The following is an 11,377-nucleotide window of genomic DNA, read 5'->3' on the forward strand; positions in this document are numbered from 1 at the left end:
TTCTTTTTCTTTTTCTTTTTCTTCTTTTTCTTTTTCTTTTTTTGCCGTTTCGTTTCGTTTCTCTTTTTTTCTTAATCTTTTGCTTATGGGTGTTGTTTTAAGAGGCGTTTTGTCCCCATCCCCAAGATGCTGGCTTTTCCATCATGTACTTCCCTGCTATCCCCCTTCCCTGTTACCCGTTACTCATTATAAACCCAAAAAGAAAGCCGATTATATTTCTCCTCCATTCCATTGGTTGAGACAAGTGGTTTGACTCTGTACAACATATATTGTATATACCTTCCTCATTATTTCCTCTTGTGCATATTTTGCTTCCCCGGTGTTGGATTTTAGCTGTGTCGCTGTTTTGTTGTTTACAGAGTTATTTCTTACTGGATTTTGATCTATTTTTCTTTTTTAAATTCCATGACGTCATCTTGAGCTTCTGGATTTGATTTCCCCTTAGCCAATTCCCATTGAACCTTCAATTCAAATTTATATCAATGACAATAACGCCCACCATGTTTTCAGACATCAATCCTCCCCAATTTAAGGTTGCTACCCGCTTCCCAAAATTGCCGCAGCCGAAGTAGCGGTGACTAAGCTGCACCCACGTGACTCGACTGCACCAATCACATCCGCCGCAAAAGTAACCCCATCCCGAGTTTCCATCAGCCAAATTCACCCAGAACGAAACGGCAAAACAACGTCCAACAACCGCCATCTCTTCTCCCTCCCGTCAATTCCTTCTCCCTCCAATTTCCCCCGCATTGTTATCGGCTCAATTGGAGAGCACAAGGAGGCATCATGATCTCTCGGGCGGCGGCTCCCTCTACACACTCCTTCTCCCACCTTACTCCTCGCACACTTCACACGGCAGCAACCTCATCCTCCTACCTCGCTTCATCCCAGGCCGCCCGACAACCTCGACGAAACCAGCAGCAACACCGAGGCCTTGCTACTGTCCAAGATGCAACTGCAACACCGCCTCCCCGGGCATACGGTGGCCTGAAAGACCAGGACCGGATATTCCAAAACCTGTATGGCAATCATGGCGCGGACTTGAAAACGGCGATGAAGTTCGGCGATTGGTATAAAACGAAGGAAATTATGTTGAAGGGACATGACTGGGTATGCGTTTTCCGGGGTTGTAGAACTGGAGTGCTTTAGGCGTTTTCAAGGACTTGCGAACTGATGGCTTTTCAGATTATTTCGGAGATTAAGGCATCCGGGCTAAGAGGTAGAGGTGGTGCTGGTTTCCCTTCTGGTTTGAAATGGGTACGTGGACTTTGAATCGCCGAACTTTGCGGTGCATAGTGCTGTATACCGGTGGTGCGTTATGCTGACCCAATCGCACGTTTCAATCGGTGATATTTGTAGTCTTTTATGAACTTCAAGGACTGGGATAAAGATAATAAGCCTAGATACCTTGTTGTGAATGCTGACGAGGGCGAACCGGGGACTTGCAAAGACCGAGAAATTATGCGAAAGGATCCTCATAAGCTTATCGAGGGCTGTCTCGTGGCTGGACGTGCGATGAATGCTACCGCCGCCTACATCTATATCCGTGGCGAATTCTACAACGAGGCTACCTCTGTACAGCGCGCCATCCAGGAAGCTTACCAGGCTGGTTTGATCGGCAAGAACGCCTGCGGGTCCGGTTATGATTTCGACGTCTATCTTCACCGGGGAATGGGCGCTTATATCTGCGGCGAGGAAACTTCCTTGATCGAGTCCCTTGAAGGAAAGGCCGGAAAACCCCGCCTGAAGCCCCCTTTCCCGGCTGCCGTCGGTCTCTTCGGTTGCCCCAGCACAGTCGCCAACGTTGAAACGGTTGCTGTGGCGCCAACCATCTGCCGTCGTGGAGGTAAATGGTTCGCCTCGTTCGGGCGTGAGCGAAATCAGGGAACCAAACTATTCTGTATCTCCGGGCACGTCAACAACCCATGCACCGTTGAAGAGGAAATGTCCATCCCACTCCGCGAGCTTATTGAACGCCACTGCGGTGGTGTGCGAGGGGGATGGGATAACCTCCTCGCCGTTATTCCAGGCGGGTCATCGACTCCAATCCTTCCGAAGCACGTTTGTGATGACCAACTGATGGACTTCGACGCTCTCAAGGACGCGCAATCCGGCCTTGGGACCGCAGCCGTGATCGTCATGGATAAATCCACCGACGTTGTGGCCGCCATCTCGCGCCTGTCCGCATTCTACAAGCACGAGAGCTGCGGCCAATGCACACCCTGCCGCGAGGGAAGCAAGTGGACCTACCAGATGATGAAGCGTTTCGAGAGCGGCCAGGCTCGCGAACGGGAAATCGACATGCTTCAGGAGCTCACGAAGCAGGTTGAAGGCCATACCATCTGCGCTCTCGGCGAGGCTTTCGCGTGGCCCATCCAAGGCCTGATTCGTCATTTCAGACCAGAGCTCGAGGCTAGAATACGCAAGTATGAGCAGGAACATGGTGGCAAGCAGGCATTTGCTGGCGGTTGGGACCCACAGGCGCGTGTGGAGGGGAAGCTCATTTCTCCTGGTCAATAAAAATAAAGGACGTATGTAAATGTAATATATACTTATAGTGGCTTGGGTTCCTGGAGGGGGAACGAGGGTTAGGTTTAGCTTGAAGCATCTCCGTGAACGAGAGCAGTGGTAATGGGAGAGCGCTTTTTGCTATGGATAAACATTATCACCACCTCTTCACTACTCGACTAGGAGATGAATGTCCCGTTCACTACTTCACTGGAAGGAGATGCACCTCCCACTTTTGACTAGATATTTTCCTTTATTTGTGCTTGTGCTATACATTTCTTCTTCATTTTTCTTCTTCATTTTTCATTTTTTCTCATTTTTTTATTCTGCTCGCTTATCTGCGCATTTCAGTTTCCCTTTCTCATTTACCCTAACAAGTTCCTGCCTTTTTTTGATACCGAAGGCTAAAAGAAGTACAAAAGATACTCATATTCTCAGATGGTTTCACTCTTCATTTCTTGTAGATATCACCACCTTTCTTTTTCAGCCCAGGCTCACTCAGAACTTGGGATGGAGCGCAGCGTGCAGGACAAATTTCAAGATAGGAGGAGAGAGAGTTGGCTAATCGTGCCTGTGTGCCAGCAATGCCAACGGTGCCTACGCGGCGCTCCACAATAAATTCACTTGCACATTGAACTTGAGAAACCCATTGTGTGAAATAACATTGTGGTGAAGCGCCCTATGACAGGGGAGTTAGTGAAATAAATATATAGATAGATCTACTTGGTCCCAGAATGGTCAGTTAAGGTGTAACCTCTCCCGATACCGATTACTCTCTCTCATTTCTAACCACGTTCTAGAGCAGTGAACAGAAACCAACTTATGGTTATAGAACTATCTAATTCAAAAAGCACATGCTTGAGAGAAAAATATTAAAAATAACTACAGATTTTATAAATAATAGAACAAGCCGAAGGCAATAATGCATTTGCCAACCAAGCGTACAGACTTTCATAGAATCACAAGAAAGTAAAATATCCATCAATCCATCTGTGAAAACAACCAATCTATCAAAACATCCCGCTTGCCAATAAGAAGCAAAAAAAGAAAAAAAACCTTTATGGCATGTACCCATTTCACATTAATTCCTGCTGTTCCATAAGTCGAACAGAAACCGCTCAGTGGGCAGTGGCCATGATTATATTGTAATACCGCCTGCTCATCTCCGCTGTGTGCAAGAGTCGAGTATCCTGTGTCAGCAGCAAATTGAGAATAGCTGAGGGCTCGATAGTCTGAATATATAAGGTTAGTTCGCCGTTATTTTCCCACTTGTGCAAAACAAAAAACACGAAACGAAAAAAAAAGGAGCGCGGAGAGAGAAAACTCACACTTCTAGTGTCCCTTGCACACCACCCAGCCACAACATGGCTAATCTCCCTAAATGCCACCGTCTCCTCCAAACTAACAGAGGCGGACGATGGTGAATCCCTATTCTCATCCTTATCCATATCCCTACCCTTCTCACTCTCCATCTTGAGCCCCAAAGCCGCCAGAGCAGAAACCAACCTCTTCAACCGCGACGGCTCACGTCGTGCACCCTTGGCCGTGATCAGATGCAAGAAGTCATCATAGATGGCTCCACCAGTAACCCAACCCCGCACCTTGCGCTCAGGAGACTCGCCAAATCCAGAAAGCAATGTTCCAAGCGTCGCATAGTCACGCTCAATGACCGTCCTGGGCCCGACGAGCCGGCGGAATGTCTCATGTGCTTCGTTCCAGTGTTTCGCGTTAATGAGGTACTGCACTTCGCTCGACGGATCGCACTGGGCTCGGGCATATAGTGCCTTGGCTACCCAGATCCAGCTGGTGGGGACTTGGAGGTCGCCTACGATATAATTCCACAAGGGGTTTGGGGTTCCATCGTCGAAAGTGCGGACAGGAAGCCATGCGGCAAAGCGAGAGAGGAGCTCTTTAATGCTACGTTCTCGCTGGGAGGAGTTTAGGAGATGTTCTAGGACGAAGATGCTTGAAGGGAATTGTTCGAGCGCTGCGAGCTCCCAGGCATAATCCCATGTTAACTGATCCCCTCGAGCTTCGTTGATGACCGCTGCATCAAGATGTCCCATCAACGCCTGTAAGTGATGGAATAGCTGGAACGAAAACCGATTACGCAGGGGGGTGCCGGAAAGCGCGTCTGGCAAAATTGCTTCAGGCAGATGGATTGGCGGAATTTTGCGATTTTCCTGCCGGCCCACGACCGCCGTGAATGATTTCAGCATAACCCATAGAGGAGACTCGAGAGGGTCATCACGACTAGAATCTCCAGATACAGCTGAAAAGGGGTATGCTGGCTCATTTCCATGGGTAATATCGTGGTGAAATAGCTCTACGGCAGCCTCGATAGAAGCCCCTTCGTCAATACCGTACCAGAGCCGAAGCCCGAACGCCTGGATCCAGTCAAGCTCGAAGCGCTCAGACAGGTAAAAAGTTGACGCTCTATCCTCAAGGGCGCCACCAGGTTTTCCATCACTCCGCAAGCAATTTCCAGCAAGCAACTCATAAAGGGCTCGAATGGGCTCGGTCATTTCAGAATAAACATTATGTTTACGCCATGATTCGATCTGCTCTTGCATATCACGGCGCACTGTGCTATTGCGGCCAATTTGCGGGATGAGGGTCGCTAGATGAAGGTTTCTACTTTCCACAAGAGTTTTGCAAGCTTCATCAATGCGATTGGAGCAAAGGTAAGCAATTGCACGCTCTTCAGGAGACTCGATATTGGCAATTTCGTTGGAATGTCGGTCACGTATGATAGATTGCCAGAGCCGACTAAGTCTGTCTTTCTTGATACGATGGAGATATTGATGGCGCAAATTTTTGGGAACCCCAGCCGATATATCATCGTGAATGTCGTCGTTGAAGAGAACATTGGCAAGTTGCCAAACTTGTCTCTCTAAATCGCCCGCTGGGGAATTATCTCTGACAGTGTCCGCCAAAGCGGAAAAATCTGCCTTGGACAATCGGGCAAAAGGTACGTTATCAATAACGAGGATGTTGGTTCTGGATTTTTGTTCATCTAAGGTACTTGGGGGCTAAACGCATTATAAATCAGCAGGGGTACACATCACCAAATTGGATATCATAGGCTATCTATCACATACTGAAGTTGGTTGGTCATATTTATGGAGCACAATGGTTCTCCCATCAGAAGAAAGAGCGCCTGCTTGGTTCCACGGCGCCTCGGATCGACCAATGGAGCCAGGAATTCTCGGGCAAATAAGGTTATCCATACAACCAAACTTGGGCTTAAAGGAGTTATGGAACATAATATCGTTCTCAGACATGTCCTTGACATTACCGCCAACTGTTTTGGATTGTTTCGGATAAGGCCACTAGAAAGTAAAAAAGAGAGAGGATTCAGCATATCGATTTCTTCAATTCGATTTACTACCTAGGTACGAAGAAGCAGAACGCAAAATAATATCCAAAAAACAAAGGGGAAGGATACATAAATACAATTTTGTCGCCAAGTCGAGAGGAAGGGTGAAAAAACACAACAAACGAAGAAAGAGAAAAAAATTTCAAATTAACAAACATCAGTAAAGAAGGGAGTTCAAACCTGGAAACCCTTAGCCTTCGCATCCTTATGCGGTCTCCCCTGTCCACCACTACTTTTTGCCTGTGGAAATAGCGAATTCATAAGATCTATGCTTGTCGCGAAGCCTGCAGTTTCCCGAGCGGGTCTGGTAGATTTCGTTGGGGTACTACCACCGTCTTCATTATTTAGGTCTGTGAACACATTTCCTTGAATTTCACGAAGTGCCTGTCGATTTTGCTTTCGGGGGCTAATGGTTCGTTGCAACTGCTCGGCCCAGTTTCCGCCTAAGTCAAGGTGCGCCTGAGACGGAGATCCATGTTGCTGATCTGGTCGCTGAAAAGTAGTAGTGGGCTTCAAGGGACTGCTGTGCATCATCTGCTCCATGGAATGATCAGGTGCAGGAAAGGCACCGACCATTGTCACATCCAGTTCATTGTCGTCTTCGGATAGGCCTTCTAATTCCGTACCATCTTGACTATTGGTTTGCTCGAGACTGCCGGTTTCAGAACGGGATGCGCTGGAACGGTCGTCATCTAAAAAAGAGTCCTGGTCCAGTTCCTCCTCATCGGTATCCATCGCTTGATCCTCCATTCCCCCATCATTCCCGCCCTGGCCAAGAAACGCCCCAGGAACAAGCTTCCGTTTCTTGAACTCAAACGTATCGTCCTCCATTCCGGTTGTGGAATCATCCATGTACGACTCGTTGAGAGAGATGGTGGAATCGAACTCAGAGTTTGCGAAGGACGACTGTGTGGGAGTTTGGGTTTGAGCCTTTGGAGTAGGAGTGTCAGGAGGAGGCGCACTCAAAGTGCTTTGATCAAAGTTCTCACCTTCATCATCATCGTCATCATAATCTAGGCCATAAGTCGTGAAATGAGGCACTTTAAACACCCAGGTTCCAGTAAGCTTCTCATAGGCGATAAACTCGGTATTCGTAACTCTCTTTAATCGTTCGACATGTCTATCGAAGGTTGGGCCGCTCGTCATGTGCGACGGGGCTTTCTTATCCCTACCTCTAGGCCAGGAGTTTTCAATTCGTAGGGTGGAAGGGACATTTAGGCCTTTGCCTCGAGGTGGTTTAGTCACGTCATCGGGGTAAACTGTAATTGACCGGGTGCCAATTTTAATAAACTTATCGAACAGTGAGTCGAGATCAACAGTAGTAAGATCCACAGGCTCATCGAAAGTGACAGAACCACAGCCCGCACGCCCGACAGTAAAGCCAACAAAGCGTTTCTGCTGTTCTCGGGGTAACTTGCTAAGTTCAGATCGAGTAGGCTTCATCCAGTATTCCCCAGGTTTGGGATCACCACCGGGAGCCTTGGCAGGAACTTCACCAGGGGGCGAAACAGCTGCGCCATCTTGCTCACGCCCCTCGGGAACAATAGAAAGCTCATTGCCTCGAACCTGTTCCATTTCAGGTACATTGCTGGCAGCTCCGTTGACGCCATTCACATCCTTGACCGTGCCATTTGTTCCATTTACTCCAGCGGGTTGCTTTCGAGATGAGCGCAAGAAGCCCAGCTCCTCTGCAGTCGGTTCAGGGCTCTCAGTCTCAACACGAACAACAGAACCATCGGCCTCAGCTCCAGAATCTCCGCCAGTAGTTTGAGAATCAAAGCTAACTTTCTTCTTGAGCTTGCTTGATCCTTGATCCTCGCCGTTGGTAAGAGAAGGCGACTGGGTGGAACGCGAGAACAAGTCAGTTCGAAGGCTACGATCAATGGTAAGCCGTTTGAGATTTGCATTCGAGTATCGTGAGGTTCCAGCTGAGAATGCGCCAGGGGACAAGATGCTATCCGTACTGCCATCGAAGGTTTTCCGGAGATTACTAGTGGACATGCTTTTGTTGAAGCTACGTCCAAGACTGCCGCCACGTAAACTTCCACCAAGGAGGCTACTGCTCAAAGCACTCGGAGTACTATAGCTGCTGGATGGTGTGCCATAAGTGGAGTAAGAAAACCCATAACCTTGACGAGTTGGCGGTGTGATGAGACGATTGGCAGCACTAGGTGAAATTTTGTAAACTGGCAAGGGTGTTCGCTGTTTTTGGCGGATGGTAGCAGACAACGGAGTAGCCAATGGGCCTGGCGATGGGGCATTTGGAGGTGGCAGACCGGAAAATATCGACTGACTACCGTACGGATTTCCGTCAAGAAGAGAAGCCTGCAAACCAGTAGCCTGCTGTTGTTGAGGTTGCTGCGACTGGTTTAGCAAGCTGCTTCCGAAGCCTCCAACAGGCTGTTGTTGTTGCTGCTGCTGCTGAGGCTGGCCCGCTCCTCCCAAGTTAAACAAACTGGTGCCACCGCCTGTAGCATTGGCGGTTTGTCCAAAAGCAGGCTGCGTAGTGGAACCTCCGAAGAGGCTTGGCTTCTGCTGTTGTTGAGCTTGGCTTCCAAAGAGGCTTGTGCCAGCTTGTTGTGTATTTTGGGCCCCGAAGCCTGAAAAGGGGGTAGTTCCCGTGGTGGTCTGCCCAGCGTTTAAATTACCAAATAGGCTTGGTTTCTGTTCCTGCTGTTGCTGCTGCTGATTACCACCTCCAAAGAGACTGGTGGTGCCAGTTTGTTGATTGGCGGTATTTCCGAAAAGGGATGTACCTTGTTGAGGCTGTTGTTGGGCAGTCTGACCGAATAACCCAGAGGTGCCGGTAGTTGCGCCACCAAATGGGTTCGTGCTTGGTTGCTGTTGCTGGGTGGTTGTGCCTCCAAATCCTCCGAATAAGGGTTTACTTGGGGTTTGGGCTTGAGTTTGTCCGAATCCGAAGCCGGTACCGGTCGTCTGCTGTTGGCCTTGCTGCTGCCCAAAAGCGGGGGCCGTGGCCGTTGTACCGCCAAATGGCGAAGCGCTAGTTGTAGTTGTACCCTGTTGCCCAAATCCGCCAAACGCGCTTCCTGTGCCACCGAAAGCGGGTCTATTTTGTTGGGTGCCGCTTCCGAAAAGCGTTGCACCGCTCAGGTTACTCGTTGAGCCGAAGCCTCCGGTTGTTGCTGTGGTACCAAATCCGCTAGGTTGCGATGTGGTGGCTGCGCCGAATAATGAAGTGGCTGGTTTCGATGCACCGAATAGTGGGTTGGATGTACCGGTGCCGAAGCCAGTTGTCTGAGTTTGCCCGAATCCGGTTGGAGCAGTCGTAGCAGCAGCTCCAAAAGGGGTGGTTGTTGTCGAGGCGCCAAATGCTCCGGTAGTTGGTGGTTGTTGTTGTTGTTGCCCGAACCCCCCAAAAGCAGAGGATCCAAATCCCGTCTGTCCAGTGGTGGTGCCATATCTCCGCCCGTGTTGGTAATCAGCAACTCGAAGTTCCTATTTCCTAGTTAGTAACTGGAAGCAGCAAGTAGGAAAAGCGGAAAAATCGCCCAAAAAAAGCATACCTCAAAGGAATACTTGGAATATGGCGCCATCGCGCTTATGGTTTGGTAATGACTGGTAATGCTGGAACCCTGATCCTTTTCCGTGTATGCGCTGAATGGAGGATTTGCTGTGCCCTCGGCAGGTGGAACAGCACCACTCAAAGCAGTACCACTCGCGCCAAATGCAGAACCAGCTTGCCCAAAAGCAGTTCCTCCGGTTGCAGTTCCACCAAACATAGAACTTCCCTGGCCAGCGCTCCCAAATCCGGTTTGCTGTGGCTGTTGCTGGGTACTCCCAAAAACGCCGGTGCCAGTGGTCCCAGTAGCAGTGCCTCCAAATCCCGTTCCTCCACTTCCAAAGCCTGAACCGCCAAACGTCGTACTAGGTGTGCTGGACGCTCCGAAAAGATTGCCACCGGTGGTTGTAGTTCCAGCTCCAAATCCTTTATTTTGCGATCCGAACATAGGATTTGATTGTGCAGTGTTCGTGCCGAATCCTGGAGAAGAGGAAAAAGAAGACGGGGTCAGTTCACAGTGTCCATTTGAATAAAATATGAAGCAGAGGAAGATCGCAAGGCCAGCAAACACATATTCGTAATATATATATTGGTGGACAAGCGGTAAAATGTAGGGAAAAGGCTATCCTTCGGAAACACCAAGATCAAAGCGGCATCATCCTCGACAAGATAAGTGAGTCCACGCCGAGATTGTGCCAGATATTTCAAGGAATGTACTTTGACCAATCCTGGATGGTTCGCCCAGAAGGATAGCGTTCGAAACAAGCAACAATATGCAAAATCACACTTTTGGGTTTTGCGCGGCCATTTTTGGCATGGACCGGAGAAAGTCAAAGAAGGCTGATTTGGTTTGCCAAAGACAGAGCTCAAGAAACATAAAAAATCTACGTCGAGTATCGGGTAGACTGGTAACGACGTACCTCCTCCTGAGCCGAAGCCGCCAGAAGTGCTTCCAAACGCACTGCCTGTATTTCCTGTGCCGCCGAAGGGGGACGATGTTGTTCCGAAGCCTAGACGATTGGTAAAATCGCGTCAGACGGACATCTGGTTGCTTAATTTCTGTTTCTTGCTTTCTTGGTTTTTTTTTCCCTCTTCCTTTCCATGGCGTTCCAGCGGCGTCCGGGGGTTCATCCTTGTCGACATAAGTCGAAAGACGAGAGGGGAAGAACCAAGATCCGGGGAAGTTGCCGCCAAAGTTTCGCCGAAGTAGAGATTCCGTATCCACCAAAGAAAAGAAAAAGGGCATTGAAAAGGGAAAGTAAGGGAAGGGAAGGTGAGAAGAAGTCGAGGGTAAAGCAAAATGGCAAACAAAGGGAGTGGAGGAAGAGGCATATAACCTACCAGTTCCAGTCGAAGAGCCACCGAATCCTGTTCCGGATCCAAATCCAGTTCCCTGCTGCTGATTTCCCGTCCCAAACCCTCCGAAGGAGGAGCCTGTGTTGAAAGCCATGACGAAACACTGACTGGCTTTAGGTGTCTCTCTCTCTCTATAACTTAACTGCGCAATTTCGCTTTTACAGGAAGAACAATATCAGTTCTCCGCCACGTCAACAGGGCCGATCCATAAACGATTAAAACGGGTCGAAGCTGGTTATCGAAGGTAGATATATTAAAGAGTCGTTAGGTTTTAGCCTGGGAGGGATGGGCTTGGAGGCGAAATATAGTTCACGACTCGAAGCAAAGCAGATGCGATGATGCTGAAACGCGGAGAAGGGGCGAAAACTCTGTGTTTTGATGGAGAGCAACAAAGATCATAGAAGAGAGTAGAAAGAAAATGCGATTTAGCAAGATTAAATAAAGAGGAGTCGAGGGGATTTGTGACTTTGCCACAGCTGTGGAGAAGGAAAAAAAAGACGAAGGCGGGGGAGGTGGTGAAGGGTGAAGCTGGTGGGTGAAGCTGAGGTTGAGGATAGACGTTTGTTCGGGTGAAGAAGGCAAACACGCGAGTTTGCGGCAACAGCGGGCGC

General features: G+C 49.1%; 2 protein-coding genes across 3 annotated transcripts; one reads left to right on the forward strand and one right to left on the reverse strand.

Annotated features, from left to right (window-relative positions):
• Positions 1 to 6: 6 nt before the first annotated feature.
• BDCG_08172 (NADH-ubiquinone oxidoreductase 51 kDa subunit, mitochondrial) lies at positions 7 to 3,382 on the forward strand. The gene is made up of 3 exons (XM_045423948.1): positions 7 to 1,110; positions 1,186 to 1,257; positions 1,360 to 3,382. Exons 1-3 carry the CDS (start codon positions 787 to 789, stop codon positions 2,518 to 2,520), a joined length of 1,557 nt encoding a protein of 518 aa, XP_045272777.1. The 5' UTR covers positions 7 to 786; the 3' UTR covers positions 2,521 to 3,382.
• On the reverse strand, positions 3,156 to 11,372 carry BDCG_08173. 2 transcript variants are annotated; one of them, XM_045423949.1, is made up of 7 exons: positions 10,752 to 11,372; positions 10,331 to 10,420; positions 9,415 to 9,890; positions 6,068 to 9,346; positions 5,610 to 5,840; positions 3,837 to 5,540; positions 3,156 to 3,740 (listed from the first exon to the last, which is right to left on the reverse strand). In XM_045423949.1, the coding sequence occupies exons 1-7, from the start codon at positions 10,858 to 10,860 to the stop codon at positions 3,627 to 3,629; spliced, it is 6,003 nt and encodes a 2,000-aa protein (XP_045272778.1). In that variant the 5' UTR covers positions 10,861 to 11,372; the 3' UTR covers positions 3,156 to 3,626. The 2 variants fall into 2 exon arrangements, with proteins under 2 accessions (XP_045272778.1, XP_045282451.1); XM_045423950.1 differs by lacking the exon at positions 10,331 to 10,420 and having other exon boundaries at positions 3,178 to 3,740; positions 10,752 to 11,355.
• Positions 11,373 to 11,377: the final 5 nt, after the last annotated feature.

The sequence above is a fragment of the Blastomyces dermatitidis genome (genome assembly GCF_000003525.1).
Source record: "Blastomyces dermatitidis ER-3 genomic scaffold supercont1.10, whole genome shotgun sequence".
NCBI classification, from domain to species: Eukaryota; Fungi; Ascomycota; class Eurotiomycetes; order Onygenales; family Ajellomycetaceae; genus Blastomyces; species Blastomyces dermatitidis.

Excerpts from the sequence above, each read along its gene's own strand:
- BDCG_08172 (XM_045423948.1), top strand. The coding sequence starts at position 787 with ATGATCTCTCGGGCGGCGGCTCCCTCTACACACTCCTTCTCCCACCTT. Across the intron at positions 1,111-1,185 it reads TGTTGAAGGGACATGACTGG|ATTATTTCGGAGATTAAGGC; the intron begins GTATGCGTTTTC and ends ATGGCTTTTCAG. Across the intron at positions 1,258-1,359 it reads TCCCTTCTGGTTTGAAATGG|TCTTTTATGAACTTCAAGGA; the intron begins GTACGTGGACTT and ends TGATATTTGTAG.
- BDCG_08173 (XM_045423949.1), bottom strand. The coding sequence starts at position 10,860 with ATGGCTTTCAACACAGGCTCCTCCTTCGGAGGGTTTGGGACGGGAAAT. Across the intron at positions 9,347-9,414 it reads ATTCCAAGTATTCCTTTGAG|GAACTTCGAGTTGCTGATTA; the intron begins GTATGCTTTTTT and ends ACTAGGAAATAG. Across the intron at positions 3,741-3,836 it reads GTGCAAGGGACACTAGAAGT|ACTATCGAGCCCTCAGCTAT; the intron begins GTGAGTTTTCTC and ends TTATATATTCAG.